This window comes from Gouania willdenowi, chromosome 2 (assembly GCF_900634775.1).
Source record: "Gouania willdenowi chromosome 2, fGouWil2.1, whole genome shotgun sequence".
Lineage (NCBI taxonomy): Eukaryota > Metazoa > Chordata > Actinopteri > Blenniiformes > Gobiesocidae > Gouania > Gouania willdenowi.
Genome location: NC_041045.1, coordinates 8,796,549 through 8,819,087, shown reverse-complemented (window position 1 = coordinate 8,819,087; position 22,539 = coordinate 8,796,549). Strand labels below are relative to the sequence as shown.

At 42.9% G+C, this 22,539-nt stretch overlaps 2 protein-coding genes across 2 annotated transcripts in view; both read right to left on the bottom strand.

Annotated features, from left to right (window-relative positions):
* lancl1 (LanC antibiotic synthetase component C-like 1 (bacterial)) overlaps positions 1–4,900 on the bottom strand; it is a 55,679-nt gene extending 50,779 nt beyond the window's left edge. The window contains exon 1 of the mRNA XM_028466600.1: positions 4,775–4,900. The gene's annotated coding sequence lies outside the window, so the exon portion shown is untranslated. The remainder of the gene's footprint in view (positions 1–4,774) is intronic.
* LOC114475571 (receptor tyrosine-protein kinase erbB-4-like) overlaps positions 4,835–22,539 on the bottom strand; it is a 344,779-nt gene continuing 327,074 nt past the window's right edge. Inside the window, exons 27-28 of the mRNA XM_028466546.1 lie at positions 16,637–16,812; positions 4,835–4,970 (exon numbers count right to left, since the gene is read on the bottom strand). Coding sequence (XP_028322347.1) covers positions 16,637–16,812 — 176 coding nt within the window. The 3' untranslated portion in view covers positions 4,835–4,970. The remainder of the gene's footprint in view (positions 4,971–16,636; positions 16,813–22,539) is intronic.

Sequence of the window (22,539 nt, the reverse complement as noted above, 5' to 3'; positions counted from 1 at the left end):
TTTTTCAACCCAATAAAAGACACAGCTGTCCAAATATAATACTTCAAAATTTAATTAAAAGGTGTTAGAATTTTATTTTATTTATTTTTTTAAATGGGGTGCTGGATCCAATCAATTAAGTGCCGATAAAAATCTGGGAGGTGGCGGATCTTGCTTGAAAATTCCAACAGTTTAAATGCATTTATTAGGTCCAATGAATGTATGAGCAAACAGTAACATCTCAGTAATTGAAGGCCACTGCATCAAAGCCAGTGGGATCCTCAGTTCTCCAGCCTACACATTGATCACTATGAGAATTCTAGTCTTCACATGAATCACACTGTCAATTCCACTCACTGAAACCAGCCTTTTTTACTGATTAGCAGAAAAACTTATAGTTCTGAGGCGTGTAGGTCATGTAGTAATGCGCAAGATAGAGGGGTGGGGGTGGGGGGAGTTCGGGGAAGCGGTGTCGTGGCTTTCCCAGTGAACTTGGCTGCATTTCAGAACCGTGTGGAGGAGGGTGAAGGCTCGCTCGCTTGCTTCTCTCTGAGCGAGAGCAAAGGCCTTACAATTGTCTCAACCCACATCTGTAGAGTAGGACGAGGCGAGAGGAGCAAGACGCCCACTCATTGATTGGAGATGACGGAGGGGGGGTGGACCAGACACGCTACTCTAAAGCATGTGTGGGGGATATTTGTTTCACAATCAGATAGATGGTGAACAGTGATTGGGAGAGTTTGCACCTGGTTTTTGCTGAACTTCCATCAATAAATAAATCTGTAGAGGGAACGCCCATCATTCCAGGCTTCATCCCCACCCCCACCCCCTGCAGTACATTGAAAATCAACAATTCTGATTCACACAGGGTCGAGCCCTGTATATAATTAAGCGGTGCAATATCTCAAGCAAGCAGCCACGGCAGAGATGTTTTATTTAGCTTATTTACATATCAGCAGATCCCTTTGTCTAAGCTAACACTCAAAAGATGCACTTAGCTTTGTTGCTGCTAAAGGCTTATTTACCAGGGTTCTCACCAGGAATTTTTCACAGCATAGAGGGGATTGCGTGGCACGCCAGCGAGCGCCACTGGGGAGGAAAATTTTAAAATGTATAACTGAGGGTTTTTTCTGTTTTATTTGTCTTTGTTCCAGCTACATCTACAAGTTATTTGTTGTTCATCATTCATGATGAATGTAGCGCACACAGCATGGAGACACAGCCCTGGGCAGTGTGAGACTCTCTCTCTTAGTGTTCAAACTGAGGCCCCAGGACAGAAGCTTGGCCTTCAGCGACACTGTGTTGGGTCCTCAGGATCTTCAAACTTGCCTCCTCATCATCCTTGATTTTGTCTCTTTTTTATCAAACTGACTGTCCTTTATGTACTAGGATACATTAAAAAATATAGCAAATATGTAAAAAAGGTTAAAAAATCTGTGGCCACGTTTACATGAGAGCTTTAATTCCCCTTTAATTCAGAAAAAAAGTTAAATCATTTTTAACCTGACCTTGTTAACACCTAATTCCGAATGAAAATGGCCATTCTGAATGAAATTTAAATCTGAATAAATTTATTTATTGTGATTTTAATTCCGAATGGAATAATTCCTTGATCTTGTAAACGCTTAATTCCGTTATGAAACATGCGTTGCTGTCCCAAAAAGATTGCACTACATATAGGGCCGAATTCACTTAAGGTTTAGTGGTAATAAAATATGTGCAAACTTCACTCCACGTGCTATTAAGCGGTACAAACCCCAGTGAATCAGGACTGCATGTCTTCGACGCGTCAATATGCGCCCTCAATCCATTTAGCACGTTTCCCTCTGATGAACATGTAAAGTAGGCAGATTTCATACAAGGTGCAAAAACTTGGGAGGAGGAAATGCAAATAAATTAATACAGTGGGCACAATGTAATTAATCAAACCATGAAATGTTTGCGATGATTGTTTTAGCACCGGAAAATAGTACGACTGACAAGCAGGTGCAAACACACACGCAGAGATCCGCTGCAGTGATGTTTTGACCGTGAAACTCTCGTGTCACATTGATGGAAGGATCATCAGGCCAGAATCAGCTGATGAGATGCGTAATTTACGCAGGGATGGCACAAGGTTCACATATGAGAGTGTGGTGACTTAGCACTACTCAGGAGGTCAGACCTGCTGGATGATGGTCAGTAGATCATCTTCAAATGGTGCAGACTGATTGACAGACTGTGTAGCTGTATTAACTCAGATCAATGTTAGATCAATAGGACGGTTTCTGTCCAAATCTGCCGGTTTTTCATGGACTGATCAGAGCAAAGTTACAGAACCTAACGGAGCAGCCGCATTAAATTAGGGGGAAAAAATATCATATGGATTAAAAAAAAAAACAAAAAAACATTTGTATTTGTTTATTTAGTTTTCTTCATTATTAAATGTTTGTGCAGCAGACAGAGAAGTGTCTGTCTCCAATTTAACTTCCTCAAATGTCATTGTGTGCTTCTGTGAGCTTACGTCTGCACATTAAACGAGCAAAACACTTGTGCATGTTGTGCATGTTTATGAACATAACGGTAAGGGACGATATAGGTTTCGAAACAGGAAGGGGGGTGGGGGGGAAACATGGTTCTATTTTTGCAGCTTTAAGGGGTAATAAAATCTAAGTTTTACATTTTCTTATTTAAAGAGCAACTTTTCTAATTTTGAACTTGTTTATACTTGTATTATTTTCATCATTAGATGCCTGGCTTCCTTCGGCTTCTCCCCGAGGAGTGTTTACAGGACCTAATTAGGCCATTAATCAAGTTAATGGAACTAGAAAAAATGAAAGTGTCGTGCTCTGTCTCACATTGAGGTACCTCACACTGCCCCGGGACACCCTGGAAGGGCGACGCCTGGCGGTTCAGGACCAGAGACAGCTCAGGTGGCCTGCCCATCTGTCAAAGCCACTTCCTAAACCGCCGTGTGACATCTACATACATGTGTTGCCAGGGGAAGGTTGGGTGTCAGATGTAGCCACTGGCAGCACGCGCTGCTGCACAGCTGCCGGCTGCACAAGTGATAACGGCTTTGATGATGAGATGACGAGCAAGGTTCCAACCTTGGCGAGAGTCCACGGCACACAGCTGACCGCGGGAAAAACCACTCAGGGTTTCTCTAATGAAGAGGACAATTATTGAATACACGTAGAGGCTACTTCTTTTCTCGTGTCTAATAACTGTAAAATAAGCACAAAATAAGGGATACGTTTCTCCGTGCTCAGCATCTTAATGTCTAACAGAAGCCATTGCCAAAAATGCACAAGAAAAAGCTTTAAATCTAGTCAGAAATGTGTGCTTACGCTACATAATTGTAAATTCAACAAGGTCAGATGAAGGCAAGACCTGGAGGTGGTTTTGTGTCTTTCAACATTGCAACAAAAAGCCAAATAAGAGCTGTGATTAATGATAAACATAAGTCAACAAAATAACACACACCGTAAATGGCGGTGCTCGGCCTTATTTTGTGAAGCCACAAAACAAATCCCTCAAAAAAAGTAATTTAGGAAGGTAATTTGGCAAAGAAAGCAAATCACCAAACATCCGTGTATTGTGAAGTTATTTAATCATCACTTTAATAAATAGACCGAGAAAACTCTAGCTAGTAAATTGTCAGGAAAATTTTCAATTTAGTCACCATCTGTTTTGGTTGAGTCACCTGTAGTTTTATCAAAAAAGTGTATATATATATATATATATATATAAAGATAAATGACATTTAGAAGGAAAATATAACACAATAGATTAGAAAACTCCAAACTGACAACAAAAACACACTAAACCACTCCAAGAACACACAAAAATAAACAAAAAAACAACAAATGGACAGAAAAGGACAAAACTACATAAATAGATGACAAAAATACACAACAAACAAAAACAAACAAAAAATACTTAAAAAACACACAAAACAAACAATACGCAACATTACAACAAAACTACGAAAATGAAAGACAACCCCCCCAACAAAAAAAATTAACAAAAACACACAAAACTTCAAAGTACATACTATGACAACAAAATACAAAATAACAAAAAACATGACTTTAAAAATACACAAAATAACAAAAAAAAAAAAAAAAACACAGGATAACCACAAAAAGACAGAAAAGGAAAGAAAGAGAAAGACAACTTTGATTGTTGTATATACTGTATCTGTATTATATTTGTATTATCATTATTTATCCTAATTTATTTTTTACTACTGTAATGTGTGCACTTGTATTTAATGCTGTTTTAATTAACAGTCTTTTTAGTTTGTTTAGTGTTTATTATTTTTATTTGTTATATTTTGTTGAGCGTCTGTAATGCAAGTTATTTCCCCCTGGGATAAATTAATTACTTCTGATTATTATGACAAAAACAGAAAAAAAAAACAAATAAAATATTCGCGAAATGCAACAAACACAATTTCACTTAATCTAATTACTGTAGGTATTTTAAGCTATAAATGTGTTCTTAAATCAATCCATGTAGATCTTCTGTGGTGTTCTGCAGCATATAGAATGTAACAGTCGTAGCTTCTAATGTTGCACATGGGCCTTTTGTGAAGAAAATCTGATTATTTCTGAGGCTCATTTTAAGACTGAAGGCTACTCAGCACAAGGACACTAAGCATTTCTACAAAAAAAACAGAAAAAACTTAAACACGTGGAGAGGACTCTCAAAACATCCCTCGAATCAAAAGACATGGTACGTCAGTGCTTCATTTGCTCGGCCTGTTTACGCAAGTATTTCTATGTGTACTTGTGCCAAAAGGTTGTCTTACCGTTGTTCTCATTCATTCTGGACATTTATCTCTGAGCCTGTGGAGCGATGAATCCTGCCCCCCCCCTCGGTTGGCACACAGACCCGGCTCATTTCTGCTTCCAAAACAGGCTGCGCTGTAATTGCTTGTCAGAGCTGTCGACAAGCTTGGGATTTTTTCCCTCCCCTCTCTCTCGCTCTCTCTCGCCGCCACGCACCTGACAAGAAACACACATTTGCACGCAAAAATGAAATTACAGGCAATTTGAGAGCAGAGCAGCCATGGAGCTGTCCGAGGGGATGAACTCCTCTCAGCTGGAGAAAGTTGAAGCAAAAGATGGAGACGAGACGTGAGGAGGAGTTGATGGAGGAGGAAACATTGATGTCAGTTACCATCATATTCTCCACTTTCAGTCCTCATATCACTACAACCACAGAGGAAGAAATACGAAAGCTCATACCAGTTACAGCACCACAGATGTAGGACATAAGAGAAGAAGGAAAAGCATACTGCAGTGATGTAGATACAGTATAGGGACTCATGTTGTAAATACTGGTTTCAGAATCAGAATCAACTTTATTGACCAAGTAATGTATGTTAAACACACGAGGAATTTGACTTAGTGAACTGTGCTCTCTCTAATAGTGTAAACATTAAATAATAACAATCAATTAGAAAAAAAATAAAAAATATAAACATAAATATAAACAGTAGTTAGACTAATATGTGCAAAACTAAATAAAATAACAAGATAACAATAACAAGATAAGATAAGATAAGATAATAATAATAATAATAATAATAATAATAATAATAATAATAATAATAATAATAATAATATTATTAAAATAAAATATAATAATAATAAGATAATAGTGCAGTAGTGCATTGATGAGTAGTGCAGGTGAAAATTAAAATTAAATAGTATGTACATGAACATTCTCAGTGACAGATTAATCCTGGGTTGTTATGTTTAGTTCCAGGGTTATTTCACAAAACCAGGTCTGACACTCTTTGACTGTTTAGTGTTGATCAGAGTGACAGCCTGGGGGAAGAAACTGTTTTTATGGCGGGTTGTTTTGGCGTACAGTGATCTGTAGCGTCTGCCGGAGGGGAGGAGTTTAAACAGATTGTGTGCAGGGTGTGAGGGGTCTGCAGTGATGCTACCTGCCCGTTTCCTGACCCTGGACAGGTATAAGTCTTGGATGGAGGGCAGATCAACACCAATGATCTTTTCTGCAGTCCTGATTATCCTTTGTAGTCTGTGTCTGTCTAGTTTGGTTGTAGATCCAAACCAGACAGTGATGGAGGTGCACAGAACAGACTGAATGATGGAGGTGTAGAACATCAGCAGCTCCTGGGGCAGGTTGAACTTCCTCAGCTGACGCAGGAAGTACATCCTCTGCTGTGCCTTTTTCCTGGTTGTGTCTATGTGGGAGGTCCACTTCAGGTCCTGTGAGATTGTGGATCCCAGGAACCTGAAAGAGTCCACGGTAGCCACTTTGCTATTCAGAATGGTAAGGGGGGGGAGTGGGGGGGATTTCTCCTGAAGTCCACTGTCATCTCCACAGTCTTGAGCAGGTTCAGTTCCAGATGGTTCTGACTGCACCAGAGAGCCAGCTGTTCCACCTCCCGTCTGAAGGCAGACTCGTCCCCATCCCGGATGAAACCGATGACGGTGGTGTCGTCTGCAAACTTCAGGAGTTTCACAGAGGGGTCCCCTGAGGTGCAGTCATTGGTGTAGAGGGAGAACAGAAGTGGGGAGAGAACACACCCCTGGGGGGCGCCAGTGCTGAGTGACCGGGTGCTGGATGTGATGCTTCCCAGCCTTACTTGCTGCTTCCTGTCAGTCAGGAAGTTGGTGATCCACTGACAGGTGGGTGAGCTGGGTGAGTGGGTGAGCTGGGTGAGTTTCTGGTGAAGGATGTCCGGGATGATGAACGCAGAGCTGAAATCCACAAACAGGATCCTAGCGTAGGTCCCTGGGGAGTCGAGGTGATGCAAGATGTAGTTCAGTCCCCCTGCAGTTTGCCCAATAGGCAAACTGCAGGGGGTCCAGCAGGGGTCCTGTGATGTCCTTCAGGTGGCTCAATACCAGCCTCTCAAAGGACTTCATAACTACGGACGCCAGAGCAATGGGTCAATAGTCATTGAGTCCTGTGATGGCAGGTTTCTTTGGGAATGGGATGATGCTGGTTTATAAATGTTATTCACTAAAGGTAATGTGTGATTGAGTGGTGGAGGAGGCGTAGTTTAATAACACATGATTTTACTCTATATTGATGAAATGTTACATCCAGTGCATCAGGAAACAATACGACAAGGTCAGACAAGACTAGACTAGACCAGAGTAGACTAAACTAGATTAGATGAGAGCAGACTACACTAGACCAGACCAGACCAGAGTAGAGTAGACTAGAACAGAGTAGATTAGACGAGACCAGACCAGACCAGAGTAGACCAGACTCGACGAGATTAGATTAGACTAGACAAGACCAAACCAGAGAAGATTAGACTAGACCAGAGTAGATTAGTCTAGACTTGACCAGACCAGAGTAGACTAGACTAGGCTAAACTAGACCAGTGTAGATTAGACTAGACCAGAGTAGACTAGAATAGACTAGATCAGAGTAGATTAGTCTAGACTAGACCAGAGTAGATTAGACTAGAGCAGACCAGAGTAGATTAAACTATACCAGACCAGTGATAGATTAGACTAGACCAGATCAGAGTAGATTAGACTAGACCAGACCAGAGTAGATTAGACTAGATCAGACCAGGGTAGAATAGACTAGACAAGACCAGACCAGAACAAAATAGAGAAGAACAGAACAGACGAGCCTATACCAGACTAGATCAGCGTGGACCAGACTAGAGTGGACCAAACTAGAGTAAACGAGACTAGATTGGAGACCAAATTAGATTAGACTAGACTAGCCCAGACCACACAATTTACGATATGAAGATGACGAGATTAAAGTGCTTGAACTAAACTGGAAATGTGCTTCATAATGAAGGACTGAGTTGAACTAAAGATTTTGTGACTTTCAAACCTTGGTTCATAAGATCAGGTTTAAACTTAAAAAAGAAATTTGAAAAACATTTGTCTCGTCATCCTTAATATATAGTCTATAATAATAACATCTATAGAGACATCTCTATAACAGGCACAGCTGTCTCTGCAGCATCAAAACACAGACAGCACTCTGCATGTTAACATGTTTGTAGGCGTGTACCATTGTCCTGATTGTGTTTGACAGTTGTTTGGAACTGGTAGGGATTTCCGAACGAGAACTCAACAGAGTCGAGATGCGACGCAGGAATGTGAGAGGGGTCGTGATGAGGAAGGCTGTGATTGATATTCCCATTAGCCACCTGACAAGGTGAGGACAAGGCTCTGATAATGAATTGTGACACAATAATGAGCTTGTCTGGTGCAGACAATAACTGATCAGCCCTTTAACCATTTAACCTTTGATACTGGGAAACCAAATAGCGGCGAGCAATGGTGGAGGGGGGGGTTTGTTGAACACATGCAAAGACAGAACAAGACTTTAAAAACTCAACTAGTTGGTAGTTTGTCACTGTAAGAGGCTTGAATCTTTTGCACCCATCCATCAAAAAACACCCTAAACTACTGGTAAGTAAATGCCCTGGGTCTAAATATACAGAATGACTAAAAAAAAACTCACAAATATGACAAGAAAAATAAACAAAATAAAAGCAAATGTGCACAAAATAACTGAGAAAGACACAAAACCAAAACAAAAAACACAAAACTGACTCCAAAAGCACTAACATAAAATGATTTGAAACAAGCAAAAACCGCAAAAAACTAACTGCTAAAAGTAAAAAAAAAACAACAACTACAAAACAACAGAAATCTACAAAAATGACAACAAAACTAAACAAAATGAAAACTGATGTGAACAAAATACACACATTGGAAACAGAAATACACAAAAATGACTCCAAAAGCACAAGAACAACACAACCAAAAAACATAAAATGACTGAATGTTCCGTGGCCCTCGGATCAGAAAATTATATTTTTGTGGCCCCCGCTCTGTGGTAAAAGTTGCCCATATCTGATCTAGAATGTGAAAGTGAAAGAGTTGACAAAACTATACCAGAGAATTTAAAGATTGATATTCAAAAACTGATGCAAACTCATGCTTCTACAGTGCATGGATATATGGAATGATTTGAAGAATGGTGAAAAAAAAAAAAAAATGCAATGTAAGCATGTAGTGAGATTTATACAGCATCTGTGAGTAGACAGTATGTGTTGTTTGGCTCAAGTTCCTCCCTTATGTCCGACGACCACATTTTACTCAGAATTCTGTGAAAAAACAACTATAGATCATAATGATGGAATGAATGAATGTGATAACTCACATTTTAAAGAATCTTATTTTGTAAATAAGTGGAATAAAACAGTAAATAGTGCTTCCTGAATAGATTTATTTCAATAGTTTTGATCATTTATGGACATTTCCCTCCTGACGGGGGACCAAGACTGACTCTTGTATTTTCAGTTCATGTTCTAATCATGATCATTTTGTGTGTTTCTGGTGTCATTTTGTGTATTTTGTTGTTTGTTCTTCTTAATATTCAGTATATTTTTCTCTTATTTTGTGTGTTTTTATTGTCATTTTTGTGTGTTGTTGGTATTATTTAAATGATTCTCTCTCAGTGTGTGTGTTTTTGATGTCGTTTGATTGTTTCTCTAGTGATCTTGTGTATTTTTCTCTCATTTAGTGTGTCTTTGTTGTCATTTTGTTAGTTGTTGGTAATATTTAGTATGATTATCATTTTTAAACAAAAATAAACATGATAAAACCCCATATTTTAATGCTTTCATTTGTAATTTTCTACACTCACTCTCTCCTTCTCTCTCTCAAGTACCCCCTGTATTGCGGTCGCGTACCCCCATTTGAGAAACAGTGGTTTTTAGATAATCCATTTGTTTCTTTATGTTTTACACTCTGCCACACATTCCGACAGCAACAAGTTTGTGTTTGCGCGCCAAGGTTTGTTTAGATGTATTGATGTGGTACTGGCGTCCACAAACCCCCACCCTTGCTCCTGATTGGGACGCTGAATCCCAGGGGGGCTCATTAGAATGAGGGGAGAGGAGAAGGGCCCCAGACAGGGTCAGGACAAACTGCACTGCTGAGCTGCATAGTGAATGCTTCCTCTCTGTCTATATGTCTGTTTGCTTTGGCTGTGTGTCACTGCAGCTGAGTGGATGGCACATGAGATATTGGCTTTGCTCAAGCTCTTGACAACCATGTTGAACACCCACATGCTCACACGTGCACTGGAATACACACGTGCAGACACGTGGACAGACGCTACAACAAACGACTCCTATGCACCATGTATTTACCCCCTTTAACAAATTGTAGCTCCACCCCCGTAACAAGGTGTAGCTCCGCCTCATCTGGCATATCAGGCATCGGTCCGGTGGGTCGTCGACCCAAAGTGTGCCGGTACGGTCCACTACGTGTTTTTTATTTTTTTTTAACACGAATGAGTGGAGACAGACATGGTAACAAGTGGCCAAAAAAGGTCAGAAAGTGGCAAAAACGTGGCAAGAAAACAGAGAAAAGTGACTAAAATGAGCCAAAAACTGACAAGAGTGTCATGCCCTCTACCTCTGGCATCTCCTGAACTGGTCCGTTGGCACCATCTGGTGGTCTCCATGCCTCACTATCCAGACTACTCAACTCTAATCATCAGGATTGCTTCCAGCTGCGGCGGGGAGTGGTCACACCACTACTTAAGACACCGGCAGACCACAAACCGACGCCAAACTGTAAGCATTGCAGACTCTGACCCTCTCAGCCGATGGGAGCTCTCCTGCTTCCTTCCCTCCTGGAACCATCATCACCGCTGGAATCCCTCAGCTCACTCCACCCTTCAGCTGGTTCTTCCCCACTCCTGTGCCAGGCTCCTTCGTTTCGGCCGCGTTGGCTGCAGCTCGAGCGTCTCTGTGTTCCTGCCCATTTGGGGTTCAGAGGTTTCCTTTGTTAGTTTAGTCATTCTGAGTTTATGCCTTTAGACCTAGGGTTCTGTTTTTTCATCAGTAGTTTCCTGATCGTTTTTAGTTAATCTTAGTATTAGGTCTCCCTCAGTTAGCTCAGCACTTAATTTCTCCACCACCCCACTTAGGGCGCTGGTAGGTTTTCTGTTGTATTCAGTTTTTGTGAAATAAATCAGTTAATTGTATCTGTGCCTCCTGTTGTGCTGTCTGCGCTTGAGCCTCAGTTCCGTCTCGTGACAGTACAGTTTGGCCATAATGAGCTCAGCAGACCGCACTACAGATGAGGCCTCAGCCGCTCATCATGCTGTAGTTAGTCATGACGCAATTCTAGGCCGGCATGATGAGCTACTCAAGACTCTCGTGTCTAGCGTTAAAGCTCTAATCAGCCAAATGTCTCACCTTACTGGTCAGCAGTCCGTGTTAGCATCTTCACTAGCTGCGTCAGGTTGCCAGCCTACCCCCATTAATGCCCCCGAGACGACGGTTGTAGGCTCTCCCTCTGCCCTGGCCACAGTAGGCCGTGAACCCACGGTTCCGGTTCCTGAGCGCTATGCTGGAGATCTCGGCTCTTGCCAGGCCTTCTTGACTCAGGTTTCACTCGTCTTTGAGTTACAACCGACCTCCTACGCGTCCGATAGGGCTAAAATCGCATATCTAATTGGCCTTCTACGGGGGCCTGCACGGGACTGGGGAACAGCTGTGTGGGAGAAACAGGGGGAGATCTGCACCTCCTACTCCCGCTTCTCTGCAGACATGAGGCGCGTCTTCGATCACCCAGTTCGGGGGCGAGACGCTGGAGATCGCCTCATGGCCCTGAGGCAGGGGGCCCGCAGTGTTGCAGAGTACTCCGTGGAATTCCAGGCCCTTGCAGCTACCAGTGGGTTCAACGATCCGGCCCTCCAGAGGTCATTCTATAGGGGACTGTCCGAGGCTCTGAAGGATGAACTCGCCACCAAGGAGGAGGTGGGCAGCCTGGAGGCCCTAATCTCCCTCGCCATCCGGCTTGACAATCGCTTGAGGGAGAGGCGCAGAGAGCGCGCACACTGGAGGGACTCAGCACCCTCCCGCCGACTGAGTCCCACTCTCCAGCCTGCTACGCCCACACCGTTCCCTGAGGCTGCCTCCGAGGCCATGGAGGCACTTCATTGCTTCCTGCCCCAAGAGACCAGCAAAAAAGAGGGCTCACTCGTGACAGGGAGTCTACGAGTGAGCCGGACTGCTTCCACCTCCCCTCATCTGTTACAGCTACCCGCTACACTCAGCTATCAGAACCACTCACTTTCTGTGACCGTGCTGGTGGATTCTGGGGCCGAGGAGAACTTCCTTGACTCGGACCTCGCCAGGCAGCTCTACATCCCGTCGGTGCCACTGGATTCTCCCGTGGAGGCCCGTGCTCTCAACGGCCTCCCCCTGGCCACGATCCACCGGAGAACAGTTCCTGTCACCCTCCGGTTAGCAGGTAACCATCATGAAACACTAACCTTTCACTTGTTGGAACATTCTCGCCCACAGTTGGTGCTGGGGCACCCCTGGCTGATTAAACATAACCCCTCCATTGACTGGTGCGGCAGCCAGGTTAAGTCCTGGAGTACTGGGTGTCATGCTAACTGTCTCCGTTCAGCCCCATCCCCTGCTCCAGTAAATCCCAAGCCAGATCCTCGGCCTCCGGACCTGTCCGGCGTTCCTGAGGTTTACCATGACCTAGGTCCAGTCTTCAGTAAAGAGGATGCCCTATCCTTGCCTCCTCACCGGCCCTACGACTGTGCCATCGAGCTCCTGCCTGGAGCCACTTTGCCCTCTGGCCGTCTGTACAACCTCTCTAAACCCGAGCAGGCCGCCATGGAAACTTACATAAGGGACTCCCTGGCAGCAGGTATCATTCGGCCCTCCACTTCTCCGGTAGGTGCGGGATTCTTTTTCGTAAATAAGAAGGACGGGTCCCTGCGACCCTGTATTGACTTTCGGGGCCTAAATAATATAACCGTGAAGAACAAGTACCCTCTACCTCTGATAAACTCTGCCTTCACCCTCCTCCATGGGGCCAAAGTGTTCTCCAAACTAGACCTGAGAAATGCTTATCATTTAGTGAGAATAAGAGAGGGAGATGAGTGGAAGACGGGTTTTAATACCCCCCTGGGACACTTTGAGTACTTAGTAATGCCCTTTGGCCTCACGAATGCCCCCGCCGTCTTCCAGAACCTGGTTAACGATGTGCTCCGGGATATGATCAACCACTTTGTGTTTGTTTACATAGACGATATCCTGATTTATTCCAGAGACCAAGAGGAACACGTCCGCCATGTCCGCCTGGTTTTGGAGCGCCTGTGGAAGAACCGCCTTTTTGCTAAAGCGGAGAAGTGTGAGTTTCACATTACTACAGTATCATTTTTGGGTTTTGTCATCTCCCCAGGACGTGTTATGATGGACCCGGCCAAGCTATCGGCTGTCTCCGAGTGGCCCCAGCCAGAGACCCGGAAACAGTTACAGCGTTTTTTGGGCTTCGCTAACTTTTACCGCCGCTTCATCCGTGACTATAGTAGGGTGGCAGCCCCTCTCACAGCCCTGACCTCCACCTCAATTCCCTTCCAGTGGACCCCCAAGGCCGAGCAAGCATTTCAGTCCCTCAAGGTACGCTTTACCTCTGCGCCTATCCTTGTTCAGCCAGATCCCCACCTTCAGTTTGTGGTCGAGGTGGATGCCTCCGACTCCGGGGTTGGGGCCGTACTCTCCCAGAGGACCCCATCTGACCAAAAGCTGCATCCCTGTGCCTTCTTCTCTCGCCGCCTGACCCCAGCAGAACGGAACTACGATGTGGGGAACCGGGAGCTGTTGGCGGTCAAGCTCGCTCTAGAGGAGTGGCGGCACTGGCTGGAGGGGGCAGAGCACCCATTCATTGTCTGGACAGACCATAAGAACTTGGAGTACATTCGTTCAGCCAGGAGATTGAACTCTCGGCAGGCCCGCTGGGCGCTGTTTTTTGGTCGCTTCCAGTTTTCCCTCACGTATCGCCCGGGGTCCCGTAACATCAAGCCGGATGCCCTGTCTCGTCAGTTCTCCTGCGACGAACCCTCTGGTGACCCTGAATCTATCCTTCCCCCTGCTCGTCTTGTCGCCTCTCTAACCTGGCAAGTGGAGGATCAGGTCCGTCAAGCACAGTCCCAACAGCCAATCCCAGGTAACTGCCCGCCTAATGTTCTCTATGTTCCTGAGTCTGTGCGTACCCAGGTGCTCCAGTGGGCTCATACCTCTCGCTTCGCCTGCCATCCTGGGGGCTTCCGGACCACAGCCATCCTTCGGCAGAGGTTTTGGTGGCCCTCTCTCGAAAGGGACACTCGGGACTTTGTCGCCGCTTGCCCCACCTGCTCCCGGGGCAAGACCCCTTACAGACCCAGCTCGGGTCTCCTTCAACCACTCCCGGTGCCCACTCGGCCTTGGTCACACATCGCTGTGGATTTCGTCACGGGGCTACCCCCCTCTGGAGGTAACACGGTCATCCTCACCATTGTTGATCGTTTTTCCAAAGCAGCACACTTCGTCGCCCTTCCCAAACTCCCCTCAGCCAGGGAGACGGCATCCCTCCTAGTTGACCACGTCTTCCGGTTGCATGGGATACCAGCAGACATTGTCTCGGACCGGGGTCCACAGTTCATCTCCGGAGTCTGGAAGGCCTTCTGCGCTGCCCTAGGGGCCACCCCCAGTCTCACCTCTGGCTTTCACCCCCAGTCTAATGGCCAAGCGGAGCGGGCCAATCAGTCTCTGGAGACGTACCTCCGGTGTCTGGTCTCCTCCAACCCCACTGCCTGGGTTGAGCATCTGGCCTGGGTGGAGTATGCACACAATTCACAGATAAACTCTTCTCTGGGGATGTCTCCTTTTCAGTGCTCCCTCGGCTATCAACCTCCGTTGTTCCCCTCCCAGGAACAGGAACTCTCCGTTCCCTCTGTACAGACCTTCGTCAGCCAGATCAAAAGGGTCTGGGACAGGGCCAGGGCCAGACTTATTCAATCAACTGAGAGGATGGAGCGGCAGGCCAACCGCCGTCGCTGCCCGGCACCAACCTACTCTGTGGGCCAACGAGTCTGGTTGAGGGCCAAGGACCTCCCTCTGAAGGTCGAATCCAGAAAGCTGGCACCCCGGTTCATCGGTCCCTTCCCCGTGGAGAAGATCATCAGTCCGACAGCGGTACGTCTCACCCTTCCCAGAACTTTGAAAATTCACCCCACGTTCCATGTCTCGCAGGTCAGGCCCGCCAGGGACTCCCCCCTGGCTCCTCCTGTTCCCCCCCCCCCCTCCTCCCAGGATGGTGGATGACTCGCCCGCCTACTCGGTTCGGCGCTTGCTGGATGTCCGCCGCAGGGGTCGCGGCCTCCAGTTTCTCGTGGACTGGGAGGGTTACGGGCCTGAGGAGAGGAGCTGGGTTCCCCGCAGTCAGATCCTTTGCCCTGACCTAATCAGGGATCTCAAGCGGCGGCGTCCTGAACGTTTTGGTCGTGCGCCTGGAGGCGCACGTAGGAGGGGGGGTACTGTCATGCCCTCTACCTCTGGCATCTCCTGAACTGGTCCGTTGGCACCATCTGGTGGTCTCCATGCCTCACTATCCAGACTACTCAACTCTAATCATCAGGATTGCTTCCAGCTGCGGCGGGGAGTGGTCACACCACTACTTAAGACACCGGCAGACCACAAACCGACGCCAAACTGTAAGCATTGCAGACTCTGACCCTCTCAGCCGATGGGAGCTCTCCTGCTTCCTTCCCTCCTGGAACCATCATCACCGCTGGAATCCCTCAGCTCACTCCACCCTTCAGCTGGTTCTTCCCCACTCCTGTGCCAGGCTCCTTCGTTTCGGCCGCGTTGGCTGCAGCTCGAGCGTCTCTGTGTTCCTGCCCATTTGGGGTTCAGAGGTTTCCTTTGTTAGTTTAGTCATTCTGAGTTTATGCCTTTAGACCTAGGGTTCTGTTTTTTCATCAGTAGTTTCCTGATCGTTTTTAGTTAATCTTAGTATTAGGTCTCCCTCAGTTAGCTCAGCACTTAATTTCTCCACCACCCCACTTAGGGCGCTGGTAGGTTTTCTGTTGTATTCAGTTTTTGTGAAATAAATCAGTTAATTGTATCTGTGCCTCCTGTTGTGCTGTCTGCGCTTGAGCCTCAGTTCCGTCTCGTGACAAAGAGTGGCCAAAAAATGGACAAATAAAGAGGAAACGGGTGGTATGTAATGGCAAAGGGTAACTTAAATGGGCAAAATGTGGCAAACAGTATTGAAAAAGGGCAAACGTGGAACAAAAAGAGGGGAAATGTTGGAAAAAAGGAAACAAGTGGTATTTATTGCTTATTTGGATGAATAAGTTGCCAAAAAATTAAAGAAAGGAAAAAAAGGGATAAATGTGTCAAAAAGAACTTGCAAAAACGGACAGAAAAAATGGCAAAAGGAGCTAAAATCTGAAGAAAATGTCCGAACTTTTTGGAAATGGGACAAAGGAAATTGCAAAATAGCAAAAATAAATAGGTAAAAATGGGTTTAAGGTTTTCTGGGGGAATAATTATTAAAATTACGACATAAAGAGCCACATGTTGAGAATCACAGACTTACTAACAGCTGATAATGTAGTGGGATGGTCAGGATAGAAAATGCCAGGGCTGAATTTTGGTACCAGTCCACCTCTGTATTGCAAATGTAAATATGTTTTTGAAAAAAAACCCTATATCAAAAAATGAATAATTGTCTTTTGTTTTATATGATTACCAACTAATTAATTTATCATAAGGCATGCATAAAACACAATTATGTATATATATATATATATTTTTTTTTTTGTGGGATTTCCCATTGCTCACCTAATGTCTGTGCGTGTTGTTGGCCATAGTTGTCATCTTCACTCCCAGTAACATACACAGTCGGCTCAGAGCCACAGTGTTAGTCTGCTCACACGTGGTGGAGGATGTTACTTGCTCTGTAATGGATTGCGGAGGCAGAGGAAGACCAGAGATGCTGTTATTGCTCCACAAAAAGCCTGTGGACACAAAGAGTTTATCATCTCAGAGAGCAAGAAACGTTAATATCCTGAGGCACACTGTTCAATGACGTCTGATTGACCTCATACATCAGTGTGTGTGTGTGTGTGTGTGTGTGTGTGTGTGTGTGTGTGTGTGTGGACAGTCGACCCATTGGTGACGTCACATACACTAACAGGCTATTTGCAGAGGTGTAAAGAGTACTGATATATCCTACTCAAGTAGAAGTATTGTTACTTGATTTAAATTGTATTTCAGTACAAGTAAAAAGTAGCTCAATTAATACTCAAAGTAAAAGTTACTAGTTACTTTTCACTTAATACAGTAAACACTTGATTTATTCTCCACAAAGGCCTCTGTATAAAATAAAAGGTTTGCACAAAGTACAATTCTTTAAAAAAATAAATAAATGAAAAAGCTAAATAAACAAATTATCAGACTCTAAAACTGAGAAAATAACCTCCATTCAATGCTGTTTTGCCGCCGTACATTACGTTTAATCTGATTGGTCGGCTATGGTGCGATGCATTTGATTGTCTGTTTTTTTTAATTTCTAGTAGTTTCATAATGTCCGTTGATCATTTAAAAAATAATAATAATAATAATAATTTACTCAGTAATGGTTGGGTGTAGTAATGTGATAATTTACTTCTTTTAAAACATACTTACATACTTAAGTACAAGTAAAATGACTGATTTAGAAACATACTCAAAAAAGTACTCAATTACAGTAATGTGAGAACTTTCACCTCTGAATATCACAGTATATGGCAACGAAGTCAAAGCCTTAAAAAACATATGCACAGTACAGAAACACTTTTTTCCTTAAACTAATTTAAAAGTAAACAATCGTCACCATTCCAGTGTAAATCTTATTTTTAGGAGCATGACAGCCTCATTGAATCAATCACGTTAATGTATAACCGGAACTGAATATCTAAAGATTGTATCTACTGCAAATATAACATTATTTATGTGTATTAATTTTATGTAGCCCTTACCTGGAAGTGATTCATTGACGTTTTAAAATCTGTGTAGCATTTTTGACATTATTTTAAAGGTAGAAAAAGGACAAAAATAAGGAATTTAACACAGGTTAACTTAACTATAAGTAATTGAAGTAGCCATAAATGCTACTCAACTAGAATATTTGCATTTCTTGAAGAAAATTCGAGTGAGAATACATGTGCTGGCCCGCGCCGCACTGCATTAGCATTAGCCTAGTGTTAGCATTACCTAGCATTAGCATTAACCTAGCATTAACATTACCGTAGCATTAGCCTAATGTAAGTAATAGCCTAGCAATTAGCAATAGCCTAGCTGTCAGATCCTTTCAACGCATGCAACTACGTCTCTTCCTTCACTCGCAATCTTTACGACAGAGCTGCTGAGACGTTATATTTGAATGTAAACTGACCATACCACGTTTGTTAAATATTTTAATAGTAAACTTTTAAATATGCAACTGTTTTGTGGTGTTTTTAATTGTTAATTGAAAAAAAAAATGGATAAAAACACAATACACAACATTGACAATCAAAAACCAAACAGATGTATGTGGAACTGGTGGCTAGATGCTAAGCTAACCCAAACATGTGGAACTGGTGGCTACATGCTAAGCGAACCCAAACATGTGGAACTTGTGGCTAGATGCTAAGCTAACCCAAACATGTGGAACTGGTGGCTACATGCTAAGCGAACCTAAACATGTGGAACCGGTGGATACATGCTAAGCGAACCCAAACATGTGGAACTTGTGGCTAGATGCTAAGCTAACCAAACATGTGGAACTGGTGGATACATGCTAAGCCAACCCAAACATGTGGAACTGGTGGATAAGATTAAAAATAAATCAGAATTCACTCAAAACATAAATTTCGAATTATTTTTAAATAGCAGGGATTCAACCTTTTAAATAGGGTTGGATGTAGACGCGTTTAGCGCATGCGTTGGAAGGATCTGAAACGATCAGGCTCGCAAAAATATTGGGCACCGACACTAACGTTAGCATTAGCTCAGCATTAACATTAGCACTAACCTAGCATTAGCAGAAAATAAGCAATAAAGTTGAAACAGGTTGAAATTATTGAGGAAGCCTCCTGCATCCTCAATTACAGTCATGTGGAGTACTTGTAATCCATTACTTTCACCTCTAGCTATTGTTGTATAATTGGTAAAGTGTGATCAAAGATTAGGTCACAGAGAAGGGAAATGGTGGCGTGTTGGTGGATTTCCCAGCAACGGTGGGGGGGGGGGGACAGATGTGAATGGATGGAACAGCAGGACAGGAAGCTGCATTGGAAACAATCGGAACCTGATTGTTGTTTAAAGAGCCAGTGTGTGTGTGTGTGTGTGTGTGTGTGGCCGTCTCCTTTGCTCTCACTCCATCTCTGTATAATTAGGGTGCTGGCTGGAAGAATGATCAGCTGTCATCGCCAATGGTGGCATTCCACTGCCTGAATGTCAACACTGTCTGAGACCTCCTGTCTGAGTGAGCAGCACTCAATTAGACACACGCAGTCACCACGGGGGCTATAGCACAAACACACACACACAGAAAAAACGACACCAAAAACACATGCACTAAGAGAAAAAAAAATACTACAAAACTACAAGAAAGACACACTAAATGAGAGAAAACAACAAATATACACAAAAAGAACAGAGAAACCTATAAAAATGACATAAGAAGCAACCAAACGACACCAAAAACACACACACTGAGAGAAATAATAGTTTAAATAATATCAACAACACACAAAAACGACAACAAAAACACACAAAATAGGAGAAAATGATCATGTATAATAGAAAGAACAGACAAACAATAACAAAATACACAAAATGACACCAAAAACCCACACGATGATACTATAGGAATAAATCTATTCAGGAGGCACTAAATACTGTTTCATTCCATTTATTTACAAAGTGAGATTATTAAAAATGTGTGTTATTACTCCTGTATTCCATCATTATGCTCTATAGTTGCTGTTTCACAGTATTCTGAGCAAAATGTTGTATTCAGACAAAGTGGGTACATGAGCCATAAAGTCTGAGAACCACTGATATACGTACTGTATCTATGGGTTGGAAAAACAAACCCATGTGTGTTATGGTACGGTTTGTGTGAGCTGAGGCCCTGTAACGGCCATGATTGGTTCTATTCTCCTCTCACTGTGCTCACTCCTGGATGGCAGGTGAACCAGACAAGATGTTTTATGATCGCAAAGAAATCCAGTGTAAATAAAAGATCAGTCGATGCTTTGAAACGTTTCAAACAGTCGGAGAGACGAACACTTCCCGTTGCTGAAATACATTTAAGTCTGCAGCATTCATTCACAGCTCAGCCACACTGGTGGGGGTAAACTACATCTGCAGCACGCAGGGCGCCAGTTTACGCGTCAAACTCAACAACCACGATTACATTAGGATTTTTACCAGAGCTGGGACGTTACTGAGATTCTGATTCAGTAAATATTGCGACACGATAGTAATGATTATGGAAAAGCATATGACACATGTAAACATGGTTGAAAAAATAATAATTTATAAAAAAAGAAAGAAAGAAATTGACAAAATGATTTCCTGAAAAAGGTGATATATCATAAAATTATATTTTTTCCCCAACCCTAATATTTACTAATTTTATTTAATCCTAAGTCTGCACTCCCAAATTTCTAAAGCTACTGACTAGGCCTGGGCAATATATCAAGAAATTTCTATTTTGGTAATATAGAAAATTTACAATATCGCAAATCATCATCATTTGTACTAAAATACTCATTTTAGGATTCAATGCTTTTGCTTCTTCTGAGAACAGCATAAAAAGCACAGTTAAGTAGATTTCTAAGTACGTCTTAAACCAGACCCTCCACCTAAACAAGCCACACTACAGAACACACTCACACGTGCTGTCCCCTGACACTGAAACCAGATAGCATAGGCCTCTTATTTCCTGGTAAACTTCCTTGGATAAGTTTTTTTTTTTTTTTGCACACTCACCGTCAGGTTCTGATCAGTTCTTAAATTATGACAAAGAGTTTGCTTTGATTAATATTCTTCACTTTGAAGTTCCCTTTAACCTCTATTGTCTGTCAAGGTCACCCATCGGTAGACGACAAAGGAACTGAACAAATAATATGATTCTTTTCATCCAAAACGGTCACTTTGCTCTAAAAAAGAAAAGCTGTTAACGCTGCACTACTCATCAAGATAAATGACCCGTTACGCTTCATTTTTCGTGTGATTACAGACTGAAATGAATAAAGTGTCTCAGCCCTGTTATTTAACGTCATTCATCAGAACTACAGAGACAAAGCAGATATTTGCTGATTTCTTTTTGCTGTTTAACATCATCTACTCATGTTGGTGAAAAAATAAGTCCTTTTAATGGCACTCATACTCAACCTTGACATATCTTGAAGAAATACTCCACCGTTTTTACAAATATGGCCTCAAATCTTTTGAAATGTACTTAATAGAAGATATATGCCTAACAATACGCAATTATGCACCATAGTGTAGCAAACAATGGGATGTGTACAGGCAGTGGGACCGTGTGACATCAATCACGTGATTTCAAGATAGAGGAACACAGGCTTGTAAAGGTACTTAAAGAATATTGTGCATAATAATGTGTTTTGTTAGGCATATATCTTCTAATAAGTGCATTTCAAAGAAATAGAAAAAAACTATACAAAACCATAAAGAGTGATATACTAACGCAGTGCAAATATTTCACCTGTAACTAATGCAATCATCAGTTTTCTGCTGTTCTGTTTTCACCTGGGCTGTTTCCGAATTGTCGCTCCTATCTCCTTTCCTATCCACTCGTCTTTAACCCTGTGGATGACGTCACAGGGTTAAGGAAAGGTGTTAGGAGAGGAGTTGGGAAAAGGCCATCATGTTTGTTTTGACAATCAGAAGCACTTCCACCAGGTGACGTAATAATCCGACACGGCGGTGAAGGTTAGTGACGTCTGCCGTGGTGAAAAATAACTACACATTTTTCCAAAAAACGGACTATAAAATGCACATTTATAACACTGAAATGATCTAAAAAATCACAAGTTTTGAATGTAAATCAAAGGAAAAGAGGCTACCAGACTATGAGGAACAAAAGTGAAACTAAAACTACGTCACATTGAGAATGGTTGATCACACTCACCTTCTACTTAGAAATATTAAATATGTTGATAAAAATGTCTTTTCTTGAACCACAGAGTGTCTGTTTTATATCAGTTATAATCTGATAATATGTCTTACATATCATAAAATATGGGTTATAGATTATTTAAAGTTCAAATCATATTATTGTTTTAGTAACTTACATGATCTCCGTCCCTTTTCAGTCTTCAAGAGTTTACGTAAAGCTCGGCTGTGCGCATCCTTTTAAATGTTGTCGCCGCAATGAATTGTGGGTCAGCATTATGTGATCTCCTTTGGTAAAGGATGCATCAGTAATTCCTAGGCTAAAGGAGGTTATAAAGGAAGCATTGAGCCGCATTTCCTTAGCTTAAAGAGAATTTAAACGCTCCTTATCATGGCCAACAAAAAGTGGATAGGAAAGGAGATAGGATGGAGTATTCGGATGCCTTACCATTGCTGCCACCTATTGGACTGGAGTGTAAAACCTTCAAACACACACCCGCTTTAGTTCTGCTTAAATTGCTTTCAAAGTGGTTTAAATAATTAAAAATCCCTAATGATCAGTGTTTTCTGCA